Consider the following 21,829-nt stretch of genomic DNA (forward strand, 5'->3'; position numbering starts at 1 on the left):
TGTTGAAACCTGAATTATCATCCCAATTGTAATATAGAGTTTCTCATAATCTGTTTACCATGATATATTGTGTTTTATCTATCCTCTTGACTGGTTGCATATGAAGAAATGTGGGTTGAAATCTGAAATTTTACTTGCTATTGTGTGCAGAATGTTCATGCGTGTCAAAATCTTTACAAAAATTCATTTACTTATCACTGCCTCCAAGATGACAAGCTAGACTTTATCCTTTGACGATGCGAACCAGTTCTTAGGTATGTCTACTCTTACCTGCAATACTCCTTTATGTGTTGATTGGTATGAGTTTGGATGCTTGCATTCTCTCTTTTTCGAAGTTCTAAACCTGGGAGTCATATTCATATTTGTTAGCAATGAGAACTCTTGAAGTGGTAGAATGATTCATGAAAGACCATGATGAAGGCCAGAAACAGCTGGTTTTAGTTCTAAAGAACTTTAAGTATGTAGAAGTTTGAGGATCCTATTATCCTTGTGCTTAGCAGGGTGTTTCTTTTTTTATTCTGGTCTTATCTTAGTGTGACCGGCTAGTTTGGAGTGATTAATATTGTGACCCTTACATTATGTAATCAACAAGGAATTCATGACTCTGTTTGACTCTGTGTTCTGGAAATTCTAGACTGAGATTTGGAGTATATGTTTGTGCTCAACTGTATCTTCCGCATAGGTGTTGTTAATATAGTGAGGATTGGACCTGCTTCCTTGTCCCCCATTTGAAGGGGTTATAGTTATTAAACTTTGGCCTGATATTTTCTGTAATAGAGAAATTGAGATAAGACACCAGTTAGGTTTTCGACATACAAAGTAGCATACATAGAAGTGCCACATGAGATAGATAATGTTACTTTTGGAAATTGATGACTGTGGACAAGATTTCAGAAATTTTTCTTCAAAGCAATGAAATTTGCGTGGAATTTATAGCTTCACCAGACGTTAATAAGTCTTTTTCGTGCGAAAGAATTGTTACGAGTTTGTCTGTTTCAATTCTGGGAAAATATAGTGAAAGAAATCTTCGCAAATCTTTCTCTGTCATTATTTTGACTCTGAGAGTTGATTAATACATCCTCATTCGAGTGACTTCTGCCTCATCTTAGTTGATGTCTCAATTCTATGATAATACTAAGGAAAAAGGAATATGGAAAGTATTTTCTAGTTTTTGGCATAGGTAAACAGAAGTTCACTGCAGGGCACCAAGGGGGAGCAAATCCATAGAGGCACCCTGTAGATTACCTGGTGCACGTCTCTTCAAGTACCTTGGACTTTCCTATTTAACTGAAGTTACTGAGGTGCAAGTTGTGCGACATGTAACTCGACCAGGTGGAGATTAGAACTTACCTCAACTAAAGCATGACTGATAGCCTCTGCTGCTGATCATGTGTCAATGGCATAAAATTGAACCTATTAAGTGCTTAATCTCCACGAGTTACTAACTCTCTTCTAGGCTAAAGGATTTTCCAGAAAATTAGCTGTTCTTTTGTCGTCTGATTTGTCTGATGGTAGACGCATTCGCTTGATTATCTACTGAGGAGTCCTGTCCAAGGTTGAACAAGATCATGTAGAGATTAAGATTTTTCATGACGCTGCGGAAAACTTTTCATGGTACGATAGGGCCGCCTGTTGACATCTTGTGTAAATTCGTGCCATGAATCAGAACAACGTTTTAGATGCTAAGGTTCCTCTAAGCACTTAAGATTGGATCTGAGAAGCCTGATAGAGAAATATCACACATCCAGCAACTAACTCGTATTTTCATTTTCTGTAAGTTTTGTATATTACTGTACCCAGGGTCAAATAGAGAATAATGACTGATAATGTTAGGGATATGGTTGTGCTAACCTTTTATGTTCTGGTGGCATCTGGGAAGCATGACTGGCAAGTTTGAAGAAGTGTGTATTTGAGCTGAACTCACTTAGATTGTTAGTGCAACAAGGTTATCCAGACACTGAAGAATTGCATTTTTTTAACCAATTTCTGCAGAACAAACTCTGTGGCAACCTCAAACGATCTATATATTTCAAGATTTACCTTCTGGTTAGGGGACATAGTGAAAATGCATTGCAGGGTTACTCTACTATCCTCTGACTCGCAATCTTTTCTTCCCAAAGGATTTCAAGAAACTGACTGACTTGGACTTTCTTTGTAGCTCAAGCAGTTCGTGGCTGTGGACAAGATTTCAGAAATTTTCCTTCAAAGCAAATGAAATTTCTCTAAATGATTTAATTCGTGTGACCTGCATGCTTGCAATTTCTTCGTTTGTATGATTATTTAGAATAATCAGATTAGTTCTGCCCATTGATTACATCTAATCTGTGGCAGGCGAATTCTCAATGGGAAAAGAGGCAGCAAAAGTCTTGGTAGGAAGCTTTCTTTATTTTTTGTTCAGCCTATTTTGGATAAGAATGTTATATGCTTAAATTCTTGGCATTAAGTGTTTCAAATGTTTCATCTGCTTTAGTAAGTTGACAAGAAAAGTCTCACAAGTTGTAGTTCAATTTCACACTGATCTAAAACACGTGAAGAGTTGGAAAGTTAATTTTTATCGAATCTTCAAGCTTGTTATGAAATGTTTCTGCAAAGGAATGCTTCATGATAGTGGATGTTATAGCATGTTCTCGGCTGTTTGAGTGAAGATTGTCAAGTGAAACTCAGTTGAGCCAACATTCTAGGTATGCTACGTATGTCTGTGGTTACATATGGCAATACATGTTATCAGAATGCCAGGTACCTTGCGTATGTGTGCTCTCCCCTGAATTGTTTATCTTTACTTTCGTTTGCAGCAGGTGGTCTTCCCAATAATTCTCTGATCTTTTGCTAACTCTGTGGGGGAAAAAACGAGACAATGGTATATGAATGTATTTCGTATTCATATTAGTATAATATTTAGATCTTATTACTTGCTTAATCAATGCTAAATATAAATTTTAGAAATTAATTTTACTTTTAATTAGATTTAAAATAAAAAAATAAAAGAAATTATTTTGTCATACGATCACAAAATTCGGCTCGTGCTTGGTCATCGTAAAATCCATCACTAGAGAAGATTAAAATTAAAAAAAATTCGTCGCCAAAAAAAATATGTCGTCGCTAATTTCATTACTAAATTATTTCAAATTCATCATTGTTACTAAACAGGAACAACTTTTGTGGTGAAAAAATTCGTCGCTAATCGGCAACAATTTTTCCCATAATTTAGCGACGAATCTCTATTTTTGTCGCAATTTAGCGACGGAAGTAACACCTTTTGTCGCTAAATTTCACCGCGCGCAATTGGCAACGAAAGAAATTTCGTTGCTATTTTTGTTGCAAATTAGTTTAGCCACGAAAGTTTTCGTGGCAAAAGCCGTTGCTAAACCTTCGTCGCTAATTAGCGATGAAATTGGCAACGAAATTATTCGTCGCTAATCAGCCACGAATTTGCAATTTGGCAATGAAAATTCAATTTTCCGTCGCTAAATTTTTGGACTGCAACTTGGCGACGAAAATTTTTTCATTGCTACTTTTGTGGCAAATCCTGAAATTAGTGACGATATTGGCCGCAAAAAAATTTCGTCGCAAATTAGCAACGACATTTACCACGAATAATTTCATCGCAAATTAGAGACAACTTTTTGCGACGAATATTGTCGTCGCAAATTAGTGACGAATTTTGCACCGGATATTTTTTGTCGCAATTTAGCGATAAAAGTTGGCTTTTTTCATCGCTAATTTTGTGACGCCCAATTGGCAACGAAATTTTTTTCGTCGCAACTTCATTTAGAGACGAATTTTGCCAAAATTTTCGTGGCAACTTCCAGGGTTAAATCCTTATTTTTTTGTAGTGAATGTAAATTGTACCAACAATGCTCACCACGGATACATAATGACATCAACCAAAAGAAATCTAACAAAAGCTATAGCGTTGATGGAATTGAAATGACACATCATATAGACACAAAACACTAGGAAAAAGTGTTAAAACAGTCATAAACCTATTACATTGGTACTAATTCAGTTCTAAATCTTTTATTGTTGTCAATTTAGTCTTAAATCTTTTAAATTTGTGCTAATTGAGTCCTTTCGGTCAATTTTAGCCGGAATTCGTTGACATGGACACTAGTCATACCACGTGGTACGACCGATGCTAACGTAAACATTTTAAATTTTTTTAAAAAAAATTTAATAATTTTTATACTTTGTTTTCTTTTTCTCATTTTTTTTTCCCTTTCTTCTCCTTTCTATGTTCTTTTTTCCTCCCCTCTTTTGCAACTTCTGCAATGGCCGGCCATCGCCCAGCCGCAAGCCACATGCTGGGACGATTGGCCTCCCCGGACCAAGGGCAAGCACCGGTAAGGGCGAGCCTCACAATGCCAAGGCGAAGGTGACGCCTACAGAGTGTCGGGCCTAGAACGGTCGGCCATGAATAATTTTTAATATTGACAATAGTTTTTTTTATTTTAATTTTTCTTTTCTTCTCTTTGTTCTTTTCTTTTCTTTTCTTTTTCATTGTGGCCGGTGAGGGTCGCTGGAGCTCGCCGCCCGCCGGCATGGGGCGCGAAGCCCTCGCCAACCGCAACTCTAGCACGACCTCTCCCAAATCTGGGCAAGGTGATTGTGGCCATAGGCAAGGCCACCTTGCTCAGATTTAGGCGAGGCTATAGCAAGGCTAGCCTCCCCCGTGGCAACGAGGTCTCAACTAGACCATAGTGGCCGTGAAAGGGCTACCTTTGCCTGCGTTTGGAAGGCCATTGCGATCGTGGGCAAGGCTAGCCTCGCAGCCACAATGGAGAATAGAAGAAGAACATAAGCAAAAGAGAAGAAAAGAAAAAGGAAAAGGAAAAAGAAAAAAAACTCAAGAAAATATTTTAAAAATTAAAAAAATTGTCAAAATCGCTCCGATTGTGCCACATGAGACCGCCAACATACACATCATTGATTTCTAGCCAAAATTGGCCGAATTAATTATACTTTTCGTTAAAGACTTTTTTGGTAATTTTTTGCCTAATGTTCAAACGGTTTGTGGACTTCTTTTGTGCTGCTACAAAACCACTAAAACCAAATACCGCCATTTGAACTGTATTATATGCCATGAACCAACGTTAAAACCGAATTCCCCAAGAGATATCTTGCACATGAATAAGAGCCCAATTTTGTTCGTGAAGGGAACGTATCCCTATTACATACACAGCGGAATTACTTTGAATCAACAAGCCCTAGAATCATTTTGAATCACTAATCGGAGAAATATATCCACGAACGGACATACCTCGGGTTTTCACAGATTAAATGTCCACAATGCAATTCCACGAGAGATTGTTCATCCGTCTGATGATCGGGGAGAAGATCGGGGAGTTCGTCGTCGTTCGTCACTCTTCTACATTCTCTGTTCTTCATTGAAAGAACGTCTAAACAACGTCTGACATTTAGAATGAGATAACTGCCTTTTTGGCAGTTTATCTATAATGGGTCAAGGATTGTGCTAGCCTACATGGCCGAACCACGGTCCTTCCCATGCACCCTCATTTTCTAACATCTCCTACTCGCCCATAAAGGGCTATCCATAACTCTCATTTGCCCACGAAAAGTTAACAACTCCTACTTACCCACGAAGGGTTAAACATAACTCTCTTTCTTTTCTGCAAAGTTCATATTGACAAATAATCCGTGCGACCAGCATACTACGATAGCTCGTTGCCATACATCCGTTGAAAGCATATGGCAGCTCAAAATAGGCATGTTAAGCGAGAGTAGATTCAATCAGTCACATTTACATCATATCTCTCTTGATCTCTTTGAGTACTCAAATGCAATACATTGTATTCACAATCGTGATTAAACTCAAATAATCATAATTGGTCGACCTGTAAATACAAGAATTGAATGTGACATGAAAATAAATTGATCTTCCTCTTCCCTTAAACCTCTTAATCTCGGTTCAGCTCGCTTTTCTAGAAATGTCCAATTAGATCGAATTAATTTCATGACCATTGGCAACACTCTAAGATAGCGAACACCGACAAGAAATCTTGAGAATAAGTAAGAGTCGTGAGGGAACTAAATTGAGGAACCTTTTTCCTCAAGAGTCTCACATGGCTATAGAGTTGGGATCAAAACTCTTGCCAACTCTTCTTGGTCATCTCATAAATACGTAATATGAAGTATGTATTACGGTATTCTCTCCTTTCCCATGGAGCGTATGTCTTTCCACTAAATACCGTACAGATGATAGCTTAGACATACTCAATGTCTAGCTTGAGTTCACAAATCTACTCTCTTTAAAAAAAATCATCGGAATTCACATTTGACATTAAAGACAGATAAAGTGAAATATGTGGGTTATTTCACTTTTGGATATAATAAAGATTATGACCTCATGTTAACATTCCGTCAAGGCGACATTTATAGTTTAAGCTCGAGCTCTCAATTATCACCTAGATAATAAGCTTAAAATTGTCTCATCTCCATTTATCACAAAGTAAATAGAGGCGATTATCCGTGTGAGTGGGCTAATCTCCATCTATCTGACATACCTTATCAAACAATGCACTAAGCATTAATATGCATAAATGTCATACAAACTCATAGGCATCAATAATGATAACATATACCATTAGCTGTGAACTTTGGGAAATATAAATATCTAGTACTCTCATTTCTACGCACTTCTACGGATTTTAATGTAGGGAACTAATCCATTTGTCAACACATGACCAAGGAAAACATCTCTAGGAATTGACTTTATCATATGATCTGCTATCATTCGATGAGTTTATATGTACTATGTGTTCACATCTTTTCATACAACCATGTCTTTCACAAAATTGTACCTTGCGACTATTTGTTTGGTCTTGCAATGGATCCTTAATGTAAGCTATTATTGCTTGGCTATCACAATCAACTAATAATTGTACCTGTAGCATCCTTAGCAACACCTCACCGACTCGAACATCTCTTAAACCAAACATTCTCTTGTACTGCTGTTGATAACACCACGAGGTCAATTTCTATCATGGATAATGTTATACACATTTGCTTCTTATTACTTCATGATACGGTGCCATTGCTAAGTAAGAACGCAAATCTAGAGGTTGAATCTCTCTCATCTAAACCTCTTTCTCGGTCAACATCAGTATAGCTTTCAAGACGCAGATCTCTACCTTGATAACTCAACAAAAATTGGCATTACATTTCGGATACTAGAGAATTCTCTTGACGACAATCCAACGTGATTGACCTGGATTAGAGTGGTACACATATCATTCCAACTACATAATAAATATCAGGTTTTATACACTTCATAGCGTACATTAAACTTCCAACAGCACTAATAGATGGAACACTTTCTATTTCTTCATTCACTTGTGCAGTCTTAGGATCCATTCTGTGGATCGGGCCTTCATCTCTTACAATAGGAGTATATTTGGGTTTACAATCTTGCATACGAAATCATTCAAGGACTTCATCTATATAAGTCTCTTATGAAAGAGATCACAATCTCTTTGGACAATCTCTCGAAATCTTAATTTCAAGAATGTATGCAGAATCACTCATATGTTTTATCTCAAAATTGGAACCAAACCAATTATTGACTGTGTTTAAACTCCATATTGCTCTTAGCAATTAGTATATCATCAACATATAATGATAAGATCACATATTGATCTTTGGATCTTTTGATATATATACGCAATGATCCTCATTAATCATTACATAATCACAAACCACTATGGCATTACGAAAAAGTATATATCATTATCTTGAAGATTGCTTGAAGCCATATATTGATCTCAAAAGTCGATATATGTTTTGTTCTTGGAATTCTGTAACAAAACCAATAGGTTGTTTTACATAGATTTGTTTTACTAATTCTCCATTGAGAATAGCAGTTTTTACATCCATTTGACGTAATCCAAGATCCATACTAATCACTACCAGAATAAGGTGAATTGATTATACCATTTCACCATAAGGCGAGCCTTATATCTCTCAATCAAGCCATCATCTTTACGGTTTATTTTAAGAACACATTTACTCCCAATGGCTTTGTGTCCATTCTAAAGATCAATCAATTTCCAAACTTGATTTGATCCTATTGATTCCATCTCTTTTTCCATTGCTTATATCCACTTTTCCTTATCGGGGTAAGTCGGAATCTCATTTGCATTTCTTGACTCATTTTCTTCTTGTGGAGCGATCATGAAAGCTTTGCCTTCAATGTTTAAATGTCAACAAGTCGACAAGGAACGCTTTTGTAACTTGTTCACCAAATAGGAGATTGTATACTTAGTACATCATGCTCCATTACTGTGACATCCTGAATTCCAACCCACTTTCGAAGCTTTGAATAAATGAAAGGTTTCATTGATGTATTTCAATCTAATCTCTCTCAGAGTTGATCCCTCTCGAGCGGACTAACCAAATGGGAATGGCTAGCTAGGAAAATCAAATACGTAGACCTAAGAACTTGATCCTGGATTGACTCTTTGGTCATGAAAATTGTCGAGGGAATATCCTGGACCAATATAGGCCGATCCTAGAATGATTAAGGAAAGATTTGGATAATACTCTATGCTTGGATCACGGGTGATTCCGTTTAACCTCGTATGGGTTCCGAACGTCCCTAAATTATTTTATAACGATCGTGTCTATCGGGACTAGTGATTGACCCTCGCAATTGAATGACAACCAAGATCGCCATGGCTCGAGTAATTCTTAAACGTGATTTTAATCACGGGTCGATACGCGTAACTCCTAAAAGCCGCCTGTTAGTTTGAGATACGCTGAAAATTCTATTGATCGAGATTGATCGCGAATCGAGCTTCAAAATTTGATATCGGACCTTCAAGGGTCTCAATAAATAAAATTTTAGACGTTTCCTCATCCTGTGTGCTATTCCTTCGCGGTTCGCCCCAAAGAGGTTCGGAAAAACTATATTTGATTTGGAAATGGGAAAGGACCCATTTGCCCTCGAAAAATACCCCATTTTTCACTTGAAACGAAGGGAATTTTGATCATTTTTCCCTTTGGCCGAGTTTGACTAGTCTTGGTGGGGAGGAAATTATTTTTTTTTATCCTTCTTGACTTTGTGGATCCAATAATTATCTTAACTTATATTAATTATTATTTTGGCCCCCTTCTTCTTCATTTTTCAAGAGCACACTCTCTCTCTAGCTCACTTTCTCTCTCTACCTCATACTCCCTCACTTGGCTGAATTCTCTCTCTCTCACCCTCCATTGCCGAAAATTCTTCAAGCCGCCGCCGGTGTCGCCTTGGACCGTCGGAGCTCAACCTTCTACCGTGAGCCACCTTGGACCGCCGGATTTTGTGGGTTTTAGCCGATTGAGGGAGTCGCCGGAGCCGCCGGATTGGAATCAAATTTTCTCTTGTTTTCTCGCCGGAAAATTCGCTAGAATTGTAGTAAGTTGGTCCCTAACCTTATATTAGGTACCTAGGGTGCTAATGGACTTGAGATTTGGTAGATTTGGGTGAAAAATTGGTTGTTTTTGGCCATTTTTATGCCTTGACCGAGAATGAAGATTGGAGGAGAGAGAGAAACCATGTTCTTGAATGAATAGTGAAGTCAAGAGGACTTGTGTGGTCAAAGTTGGACCATGGTTACTTTATGCTTAACTATAGTTACTTTATGCTATTATTTAATCATGGTTAGGTTAGTTATTGACTCTAGTTAATTTTTGAACCATAGTTAGATTATATCCTAACTAGAGTTACTTTTATGTGACAAGAAATTGTTATGCCATGGTGCTAATTAATTATGGTATTATTATAGTTTAGTACTATAGTAGCGTATTAATTGCACGTTAGAAAATTATTATTGTTCAGCCCTGATAAATTCCCACTTTAGTATAATTTTAATCGTACATTATTTATATATTGCTACGTTAGCATAATATGGTCGTATGGCGTAGATTAAATTCTATGGTAGCATAAATTGATCGGGTGGTCTGAATTAATCTTTGGATTAGTGTGAATTAATTGGGTGGTCCCGATTTATTAATTCTCTAACGTGAGCGAATCACGTGGTCCCGATCTATTCTCAGAAAATATGAGGGTCGTATTCAATCAAGTCGTCTGAGGCCAAAGTGAGCCGTATTCGTCTGATTGCTCGAGGCCGAGGAAGTATGAAAGTCGTGTTCAATTAAGTCGTCCGAGAACAAAGTGAGTCGTGTTCAACTAATTGTCCGAGACTTAATCCGGTCGTGTTCCTATGTGTCCGAGACCGAGATTTATGGGTCGTATTCAATCAAGTTCCTCGAGGCCAAAGTGAGCCGTATTCGTCTGATTGTCCGAAACCGAGAAAGTGTGAAAGTCGTGTTCAATTAAGTCGTCCGAGATCAAAGTGAGTCATGTTCGACTAATTGTCCGAGACTTAATCCGGTCGTGTTCCTATGTGTCCGAGACCAAGATTTATGGGTCGTATTCCTCCGTGTCTGAGACCCTGGTATATATATATAGAGCCGTGTTCTATAAAGGTCCGAGGCTCAATGTTATGAACTTATTTGATGGCGGTGGAGTAACGTGGAATATCCTGGAGTAGCGTGGAATATTTTTGGAGTAACATGGAATATTCTGGAGTAACGTGAAATATTTCTGGAGTAACGTGGAATATTCTGGAGTAGCGTGGAATATTTTTGGAGTAACGTGGAATATTTTGGAGTAACGTGGAATATTCTGGAGTAACGTGGAATATTTCTGGAGTAACGTAGAATATTCTGGAGTAGCTTGGAATGTTTTCGGAGTAACGTGGAATTTTTCGGAGTAACGTGGATATTTATATTATGGCCTGATGTGTTAAAAATGGGCCCTGGAGCACGTAGAATATTTTATTGTCAGACTAAGGTGTGGAACGCCGAGACGGGAGTAATGTAGAATATTTTAGAAGGTGTGGGAATTTTTGGAGAAAGAACAGAATTTTCTGGAATTAAATTGTGGAATTTTTAGTAAGAAAGAAGAGTTGTTGGAAATTGTTCATTGAAAATGTGTCTGGAGGCACTAGGGCCCTAATATAGGATTAGGGGCTAGCTTACTAAGATTTTATCTCACCCCCTCGTGGGTTCGTTGTTTTTCAGACCCTCCGCCGCAAGTATGAATGACCCGCCTCAAAGGTTCGGTATTCCACGAGGTCAGTACCGGGAGAAGATGAGGAGGTTGTAGAGCCATCGGATGCGGAACAGCCACCCGAGCTTGATGAGGATGAGTTGGAGGCGAGAGATGATATAGTACCGGGTAGCGAGGACGAGGCCTAGGGTAGTTGGCCTCTTCACTTTTGATGACTGTTTTATTTTGGATATATAGTAGGCTTCGATCACGTAATCTTTTTTGTTCTAGTGGTCGTAGGCTTGTACAGTGGCCTCCGAAGCCGTAGGTTTGGAAAATTGTATAGAACGTGTGGATATGTATATAAGTTTGTTTTTACCGTCCCAAGTCATCGTGATGTTAATTGTTTATGTACAGGGATTCGTTTTTGCTTCCGCATGAATTTGTTGGCCTTTGGATCCGGGAGAACTGTACATAAGCGTGGCCAGGTGGGATGTCGACGAGCTCGCGGGGTTCGGGTCGTGACAATTACGCTCCCACTCGGATTGGATAACAGTGATATCTTCATATCAAGTGGTTGCAATTAAGACCGGTTCGGAACAAATTCCCCACTTCCCACATTGCTCCCACTTGGATGAGATGCTCTAGTAAAATCATTATCACTATCCAAGATTTCAAACAAAGAAAAGTCTTTACCTATCTCGCCCTTTTTTGAAAATTCATCCACTAAGAATGTGATATCACGCGATTCAAATTCAGTTACATTTCCTACTTTCTTGCTCACTTATAACACATACCCTTTAAAGTATTCTCAATATCTCATTAAGATACTCATTTTGCCTCTAGGACCCAATTTTCCATAGTTGTGGGAAAACTTATGGATATAGGCAGCAGATTCTCAAGGTCTAAGAAAACTCAAATCTTATTTTCAACTTATCCACAGCTCATATGGAGTAAAAGTAACTGATTTAGAAGGCACACGGTTAAGTACCTAGACAGAAATCGACAAAACTTCACCTCAAAAGGTGATGGGTAATTTAGTCTGTGCCATCATAGACCTAACCATTTCCATTGAGACCTGTTTCTTTTCTCTGCAACTCCATTCTATTGAGGAATCGCTAGAATAGTCAATTGTCTTTCTATTCTTTTTTCATCACATAAACATCCGAACCGATGAGATAGTTTTTCTTGACCTCGATTGGATCTTAATTAATTAATTTTTTTAATTTATTTAAAATAATTTTCTAAAAGCTCAAAAAATTTCTCAAAATAACTTATGTGTCAGATTTATGAAAAATCAAAAAGCAACATGTCCAAATCGAATGTAACCACCTAATATGATGAAATAAACAGCTCCATGCCTTTCTCTCGTATTTATTAAATCACATATGTCCGAATGGATCAATTGCAAAGGAAATTCAACTCTTGTTCATTTTCCAAATGGTTTCCTCTTTGTTTTTCCCACAAGGCATGCTCATAAATAGGCAAATCGACAATTTCAATATTACCCAATAAGCCCTCTTTGGCCTATCTAATTATTCACTATTGGCCAATATGGGGCCTAGCATGCCATATATTCATATCATCACAAAAGATGAAAATATGGAATAACTTAGATTCACATTTTGTACTTAACAATCAGCACAATGAAACCATCCGGAACCATATTAACTTGATCCCAACGACAAGTCACCACCATCATTATGAAAGTTCAAACTAAAATCAAGTTTAACCAAAACTAACACGGTAACTAAATTCCGTTTATTTTTGGAGCATATAATACATCATGCGGGAGTAGGGTGCGACCACCGCGCATATCCAATAGGCAGGTGCCAATTTCTTTAATTTTCACTCAGAAATTGTTTCCCACATTTATTCAATTTGCTCCATGTGGAACTCATTGAAATTTCACTAAGGCATTTCTGTCCTTCACTACATAACTTATGGCCCTTAAGTCTATAATCCGGAAAGGATGAGATTCAATTACAAAGAATGAGCTGTAGACATAAGTAACACTCTCAAGTGCACAAAGGGTTTTTAACTTCTTTAACTCACCATAATTATGAGCAAAGGGATCCTTATTGCCATAGTTAAAACACTTCACATTTGATATGTTTTCCTTGAAAGGACATTTTCCTTTCTAATGTCGGTTAAACTTCGATTTCTATCCGGAAGGATCCGTTCCTTTATCCTTTCCACTTCTTAAACCCACCTTGACGCTTACGCTTGGAGCACAAAGCTCATTTGAACTAGAATTAGCATAACAAATGTCGATTTTAGGTTTCACCGCCAGAAGACGATTAACCTCTAGTTCAAGGCGTCGTGTAGCATTATCAAAAGTCTTTTAAGTTTTGTTATGGATCAAGTGGATATTCATATATGCACACAACTATGAGGTTAAGGACAGAATACTGCTTGCACTTGTTACTCATCAGTCAAAATGTGGCATGCATCTTACATTTCACTTATCATATTTGACACACGCCACAAAAGCTATTTTAAATTCTACCCATGTTGCATCATATAAGTGTCAAACCTTATAATGATCCATCTCAAGTTGGTGACCGATATTTAATCAAACTTAATTAATTTTTTTTTAATGCTCCCACTTGACTTTGGCATTACCATAAATGTCCGAACTTAAGCATAAAAAAAGATTTCCATACTACTCAACAACATAATGCGAGTGATAGAGTTCATCTTGATCCATGTAGCAAATGCCTCTTTTTCACTTCTAAATTGTGTGGTATTTTCATCTTCAGATTCTTCCATAACTAGGTTAAGAGTTTTTAGTGCTTGCTTTTCTAACGCATACTGGATTCTCATATTCCAATTTTCATAATTCTTACCGTTCAAAATTCTCTCCTTTGTCAAGCTCGTGTACGATACTCTAAGAAGCTAAAGCCATTGTATTTGAACATAAAGTTTTATAGTCATGTATTCACGAACCATTAATGCCTAACCTTTATGCATCTATTTTACACCAACTAATTATATTGATGAGTAATTTCACATAAGGCCTCATATTCGAAAGTTTATTATGTTCCCAATCACCGTCCAAGGATCCTCGCTTGAAATTACCATTAATATAATCATTTATGTAAAATTGAGTTCACCAAAGTTGGTAAGACTTTATAGAACTCCCCACTCAAACAAAGATCATAAATCAAATAATGATTTCTATATTTTGCAGCTATAATATGGCATAGTATGATTTGAACTTATACACAAATAATTCATGCATCAAATCATATATAGATTACATGATACAAATAGCAAGTACATTAAACATTATACATGCTAAACATGCTCTACACAATATGGCTATGTACATGTAAGTCATTATTTTTTTTTTATTAATACTCAAAAACACCTAAAATACTTGTATCATGGGTTTCATAAGTATGTTCATAATTTTATATTCAGCAAACATGTCTAAATAATATATCAAATTGAAGATAATTTCAAGACGAACGCAACGGTACCTTACATGCCCCAACGGAGTTCAAACGCGCTCATACGAACTGGTCAAAGTTGTGGCACATGCAGTCAACGCATGGTCAACGGTCAGAGTTGACTTTAGGGGTCAAAATGTAATTTCTCAAAAATACGGGGATCAAATTGCAATTATAAGAAAGTACGGGGATCGAATTGTAATTTTCGAAAAGTTTGGGGCTAATATTGCAATTTTTAAAATTTTGAGGATCAAATTGCAATTTCCAAAAAGTTCGAGGACCAAATTACAATTTTCAAAAAGTCCGGGGACCAAAATGTAATTTCGGAAAACTTGGTCTGACCGGTCAATGGTCAACGAAGACCAGTCAACGGTCAAAGGCCGATCAGTCAACCATTGACTGGGTCAAATTAGGGCTAAACCGGGTCTGGAATAACCCGAACTGGGTTTGGGATATTGATAAACCGGTTCCGGGATAGGGTAAACCAAGTCTGGTGCGGGCACATGTACCAAGTACGTGAGGGGTGTGAATCCCATGCGCGCCAGACCCCTTTGGTGCTTATTGCTCGTGTAGATCCGTTCGGCCACCTTCGGCGATGAGCCACCACTCAAAACAATCGTATCGACGATACGAATCCGATGGTATATTCAAATATAATTTTTGTTAAACGAAATTTCATGAAAATGCGTCGTTTCGCCGTTGCCCCGGGAACCCGATCCCGTGGTGGCGCATGCAGAGCGTGCGGGGTCGTCCGGCGTCGCCCAGCGACGAGCGACCACTCCAAATTCTCGTCTCGCCAAGCCCGTTCAATTGATGTAATAAAAAGTCATTTTCGTTGGATAAAATGTCACGAAAAATCCATGAACAATAGGTTTGAAAAACTGGTTTCTCGCACCGATTCGTGACCAAAAACTTGATAATCAATTAGGAAACAAGAATCGGCATTCTGATACCAATGAAGGGAATGTATCCCGATTACATACACAGCGAAATTGCTCTGAATCAACAAGCCCTAGAATCATTTTGAATCACTGATCGGAGAAATATATCACAGAACGGACATACCTCGAGTTTTTACAAATTAAATGTCCACAATGCGGTTCCACGAGAGATTGTTCTTCCATTTGACGATCGGGAAAGAAGATCGGGAGTTCGTTGTCATTCGTCACTTTTCTACATTATCTGTTCATTGTTGGAAGAACGTCTAAACAGCGTCTGACGTTTAGAATGAAATAACTACTTTTTTGGCAATTTATCTATAATGGGTCCAGGGCCGTGATAGCCTACATGGTTGGACCACGGTCCTTCCCATGCACCCTCATTTTCTAACGGTTCGGATTTCGTGTATGGAAGACATATATCAACAATATAATCACTTCTAGTAAAATCCAAGGGTACAACCGCAAATTATTGAACTTGTCGACATATTTTGCCAGTAAGAGTCCAATTTGGCTCCGAAACACGGGCTTATCGTCCTCTTGGAGACAACACCGGAAAGCTTTGCTCGTTCCAGAAAAAGTTGGTCGGATCGGACGCCGTCTTCACTTTCACCAATCTCCTAAAATTGCTCTTGAAATATTTCAAACCCCAGACACTTGCTTGAGCATAACTAGCATTGACGTCAGAGTTCCTCCCCAAGTCAAGATCCCTATAATTCATATAAGCTGCTCTTGGAAATCTTGAAACGTAAGGTGCCATATAATCGTACAGCTCTCTCATCCAATTGATGTGCTCATTGCTTTCCTCTTCACTGTCCCAAGTAACCATGTACTGAATTTGGTACTTGTTCCCTCTCCGGTGCGGGAAAGGGGTCTCCGATTCGGAGATCTGGCTCATTACCCCGCCATAAGGTGTTAAAATCAGGTAAGACGTCTCTTCTTCGATAAGCTTATTCCATAGAGCTTGCAAAGCGGTTTCCGAAATGGGGGTCATCACGTAGTCGGATTTTGCCTTGAAGAAGGATTTGGACGATTGAGTCCGGTTGAGCAAGACTCCGGGAGATTCGTCTTGAGAATATCCTGCGAAATAAAGGACAGATTTTATCCAACTCATCTCCGTGCAGCTTTCACGCATCAAACCCAACTCGGGAAAGCTTTCTTGGATTGAAGGCAGGAGTTTTTCGATCTTGCCGAGGTACAAACCCCCGAATGAGATGCTGATTGTGTTGTTCGCCAAACCTGAAGATGGAGTGACAACTCCTATCACAGCATGGAGAAAGATGTCTTCCTGAAGCTTGTGTGCAACATTTTGCCACTTGTACAAGATCATAGTTCCATTTTCTTCAATGGTCTTTCCTACTTCAAAGACAGTAACAGTTGGAGGGACAGGAACCAGCATAATTTTCCATGCAAAGATCACACCAAAGCTTGCTCCTCCACCTCCTCTAATAGCCCAAAAAAGATCTTCACCCATCGATTTCCGGTCCAAAATCTTTCCGTTAACATCGACGAATTTGGCGTCAATCACGTTGTCGGATGCTAGACCGTACTTCCGAAATATTGTGCCGAACCCGCCCCCACTAACATGTCCTCCAACTCCAACAGTGGGACAACTACCAGCTGGGAATCCCAAAACCTTGCTCTTTTGAGAAATTGCATAGTACAATTCTCCTAATGTTGCTCCACCCTCCACCCATGCGCTCTCTTTCTCGACGTCCACCTCGACCGACCTCATGTTCCTGAGATCGACTATGATGAAGGGGATTCGGGATACGTAGGAGAGGCCCTCGTAGTCGTGGCCCCCACTTCGCACCCGCACGTTCACACCGTGCTTCTGGGAGCATACTATGGCTGCTCGTATCTCAAGTGGATGGATTGGGGTCACAATGAGTTGTGGTTTTGGTGAGGAAGTGTTCAAGAATCTGAGGTTTTGAATGGAAGACTGCAAGAGAGAGATATAAGTTGGATCGTTTCTTGTTGCAATGGTTTTGGACGTGGAGTTGGATTGGAGGGAATGAAGGGAAAAGCATTGGAGAAAGGAGACTTGATCAAAGCTTGAAGCCACAGAGCAAAATGAAAAGAAGATGATGGAAATTAATGGAATATTATCTGCCATTGAATACCCAGTGAAAAATAAAGAGAGGGTGGCTTAATATATAACGTGGGAATGAGCTGTAAGTTACGTGTATGAGTTGTGATTAGCTAAATTAAAAATTATGCCTTTTAGGAATCTTTCCTTCTTTTATGGGTCAGTCAGTTTTCTAATAGTTTGTCGTAGTTTGCGCAGGGAATCCATCTCACAGCTTGAAGAAAAGTTGAAGAAATAGGGTTCCTAGAGCTCGCTAGTCTTCGGTCATTAAAGATTAGTTTTGACATCTTACTCATCTTTCATGAGCCAAATCACAATGAACACGCAGCTTTTTTTGTATGGATTTGCATTGTAGCATTTATGTTTTAATGGTAAAAACGCCTTCAATGTAAAAAAGAAAAAGAAAAATAGAAAACCTACCTGCCAGAACTAGTTGACTGATTGTGATGTACAAAAACATGATCCCTTTTCATGGGGGAAACTGCCCAATAAGTCTTCAGCCTTTGCATAAAATTTCAAAGAAACCTTTTCGGCCAATTTTCGTCAAAAATGTTTGACGTGCCATTGTGCAGCGTAGGATGGCCTATTATGACGGCCACATGCGTGATTTCCTGTAAAATTTGACCGGAATGACTATATTGTAATTTAATGCAATATATCAAATCATTTATTCGAACTTTGAAAAATCCTCGTGCGCTCTTATTTTTCCTGGTCAATCTAAATTTATGTGGTTGGAATCCAATGCCTTTGCTTCAAACCTTTATTGATCAGTCGTTTACCTAACCCAAAAAGGACTCCACTTCCAGCTTTCGTGTTGGACCACCTCGAACTGTACCGATTTTCAAGTCTGCCGGCTTTTCTTTACAATAAACTTGACGAATGGAAATTTTTGCGTCCTCTAATTTCGTCAACAAATTGGACAAGCAGAATTTAGCAATGCGAATTGGCCTAAAAATTTTCTAGTACGAAGTACTTTTCATGGTGGACTTTCCTGAAAAGCACCTGGACATGAAGAGATTACGTGAATTAGGATTAGACGCAATTTGGTTACGTTTACGTAACTAAGTATTCTATTTTTGAAATCAAGAAAGAAGGTTCTTTTTAAGTTTGAACGGCTAAATATAAAATTAGGAGTTATTATCGAAAAAGTCCTAAATTCATCATACAGCAGTCAATTCAATCTTTCACTTTTTAATTTGGCTATTTAATCGTAAAAACCTTTTGACAATTTTTCAATATGATCATTTCAGCGAATTTTGGCTGGAAATCACTAAAGTGGGCACCGTTTGTCTTACGTGACACCACCCGGTGAAGGGGAATAAAGAAAAGAAAAATAAAAATAAATCAGAAATTTTAAATATAATTGGAAAGATGGTCGTACAACATAGCCTGGTTTGCCCTTATTGTACCTTCATGTCAGCAATTTTAGCTCAAAATTGAGTGAAATGACTACATTGGAAAAACCTCAAAGGATTGATAATTAAATTGGCCAAATTGAAATGTTTATAATTGAACTGACCGTCGTACAATAAGTCTTGGACTTTTTGGATAATTTTTCTTATAAAATTGATTGGCGTAAAAATATAAACCAGCATAATCCATTATCTTGAAAGCAAAAAGCTTCTCCTTTTCGTAATCAAAGATTCTGTTTATCTCTAATGTAAGGTCATTGAACAGAAACTTTGGCTCCAAAATACTACAGATCTCTACTATTTAAGAGTATGTATTTTACTTTTCTTTTGGCATACTATCATCGTAATGGTGATCCCACTCATATCATGTAATTAAGAAATAGAGTATATGTTTTGTCCTTATACGCAAGAAATAAAGGTGGTGATAAAATAAATATAACAATATGTAAAATCTCGTAGATTAAAATAATTAAAGAGGAATTTAAATTCCATTATTTTTTCTGGGCACTTGGTCATGCCTTAAACCTATGATCAGCATCTCATCTTTATCGATCAATTTTTTATTTTTTTATTTTTTTTAGTATTCACCCATTAGTATTCTACTTCGTGGTAAAATAGTTGTGTTTTACCACAGTAAAATTCGCTCTAATCGTTGACTTATCTTTATCAAAAAATCATCAGTTATTTGTGTTGATTATAATAAAATTTCTTCAATATTTTTAACTGTTGGCTTGATGATTGTCTCGACTACTCTCCCTTGATTCAATTTCTTCACTATATTTTAACCGAGCTGTTTTAAAATAACAATACTGTTACGGCTTTGAAATGACGGTGTAGTCTAAAAGCCAGTATTACAATTTGAAGAAGAATCGGCCACCAAATGTTTACAAGCTGTTCAATTGCTTTCAATACAGGCAAACTCGAATACTTGGATCTCAACCTCCATCCCATCTTTTCTCTATGAACAATCTTTTGCAGTATAACCAGTTAAAAGTCCAACTTAGCAAACCTCATTTCCTGGAGCTTTTCTCTCTTCGCTAGTCTCTTTTCTGCATTTTGTCGTACACCGTTAAAAGTCCAACTTTCTTGTGTTAGTGGTTTTGGGCATATGGAGTAAACTGGAACTTTCATGATTCTATTTGCAAACCAAGAAATGAGATCATGCCTCTAGGAATTTCATCATGGACAATGCCTTCACGAGACACTCCCCTAGACATCCCGATGACGATGCGCGACGTCCCAAGCTTTCCTCAGGGACTCGCCTAAGGAAACATACATGGGATAGAACATGTTTTCCTAACAGCCTGCGGGTTTGTCGGTGTCCCTTCTCTAATACCTTTAGAGTACCGGGAGGTTTACACAGACGACCCATCGCGGGACCTTCCACAGTTGCCCCTGAAGTCTCCACTGGGACATTTTTTTTTTTTTTACATATATAGTAGAGACGTTTTTTTGCCAATAGGCATGTGCCCCTGCCGGTAAAGGGATCTCCCGCGATCTACCAAGAAACAGAGCAAAAGTCAGAGAGGGGAGAGAGTTACAAATGCAAATGCCTTCAACCTAAAGAGGTTCAGAAAAATGCTAACTACGTTTGGTAAAATCTCATTTGAAAATAGACTTTGGGTTAAATGGTGTTTGGTAAAAACAATATTACAAAGGGCTTTGAATGCGATTTTTTAATTTTTAATTAAAAAACTTACCATTTACCGGACCGACAAAGGTTTAAGGCCACCGGCGAGCCATATCTAGTGCCAGCGGCTGTCGTCCGAGGTCGCCCGACCTTAGGCGCCGTCGCCTAGGTTCACACGACCCAAGCAACGGTCGCGCGTCCCCAAGCACCATGGTTTGGGGTCGTACGAAGTCACTTGGGTCATGCAAACCCAAGCATCGTCATCCGGGTTTGGGTGACCCGGGTTGCGCTTGCTCGGGCGTCCGGCCCTCACCTGGCGACCGGCCTCTTGCCGGCCCCTTCCCGTCCCTTCGCCGACCCTTTACCGGCCAGATTTGGCCTCCTCAAGTTTGAAGAAGATAAACAGTAAAAAAGGAGGGCAAAATCGAAAATTTAGGGAATTGATGAGGTTAGTTTTGAAAGGGAAAAAATCTCTTAGCAATTGGCCAAATTCCGAAAGCCCAATGCCGGTCCCTACTAGTAATGGGCTTTCAGCATTTTTCTAATGGGCTTTGGGGGCTGAAAGTCCCTTGGAAATGTTGAACCAAACCCACCATTAGGGATAAAATAGATATAAAAAAAAAAATAGAGACCTTTTTCTAAGTTCCCAACGGGCACTTCATATTAACCCCTTTTTACGCTTCTACACCAGCCAAAGTTCACTCCTACTCCCATGTTAACCTATTATGCATTTTTATAACGCCACATAACTATAGACATTTATGACCCCACGGAAGGGACCGATCCCTGTCGTCACAACGAAATCGAAATATGTTCCACCACCAATCCATGAAAGAATATAATTTTAGTCCCAACCGCGCGGATGAATAACAACTGATAGCATGATAAAGCTAAGAAAGATACGAAACGTTTTTTTTTTTTTTTGGGTAAAAAATCCCGTAATGTATTCAAATCACTACAAAAAAGCAAGGAATTAGCCACGGAAAGTTAGCGACAAAAAAAAATTCGTCTCTAATTTGCGACGAACATAGCAATGAAGAGGAATTCGTCGTGAATTTGCGATGAAAATAGCGATGAAAATAATTCGTTGCTAATTTGCGACGAAAATAGCGATGAAAAAACATTCATCGCTATTTTACGATGAAAATAGCAACGAAAATAACTTTCGTGGCGCATTTGTCACAAAATTCATTGCCAAATTCGTCGCAAATTAGCGACAACAAAAATTTGTCACAAACTTAGCGACGACCAACAACGC

General features: G+C 38.4%; 2 protein-coding genes across 3 annotated transcripts in view; one reads left to right on the plus strand and one right to left on the minus strand.

Annotated features, from left to right (window-relative positions):
• Nucleotides 1–21,829, plus strand: part of LOC115727961 — an 88,164-nt gene that overhangs the window by 1,553 nt on the left and 64,782 nt on the right. The gene's annotated exons all lie outside the window — the stretch shown is intronic.
• Nucleotides 15,838–17,562, minus strand: LOC115727959 (tetrahydrocannabinolic acid synthase-like). Of its 2 annotated transcripts, XM_048276311.1 has the most exons (2): nucleotides 16,680–17,044; nucleotides 15,838–16,520 (listed from the first exon to the last, which is right to left on the minus strand). In XM_048276311.1, exons 1-2 carry the CDS (start codon nucleotides 16,912–16,914, stop codon nucleotides 15,970–15,972), a joined length of 786 nt encoding a protein of 261 aa, XP_048132268.1. In that variant the 5' UTR covers nucleotides 16,915–17,044; the 3' UTR covers nucleotides 15,838–15,969. The 2 variants fall into 2 exon arrangements, with proteins under 2 accessions (XP_048132268.1, XP_030514142.2); XM_030658282.2 differs by having other exon boundaries at nucleotides 15,838–17,562.

Source organism: Rhodamnia argentea, chromosome 3 (genome assembly GCF_020921035.1).
Source record: "Rhodamnia argentea isolate NSW1041297 chromosome 3, ASM2092103v1, whole genome shotgun sequence".
Classification (NCBI taxonomy): domain Eukaryota; kingdom Viridiplantae; phylum Streptophyta; class Magnoliopsida; order Myrtales; family Myrtaceae; genus Rhodamnia; species Rhodamnia argentea.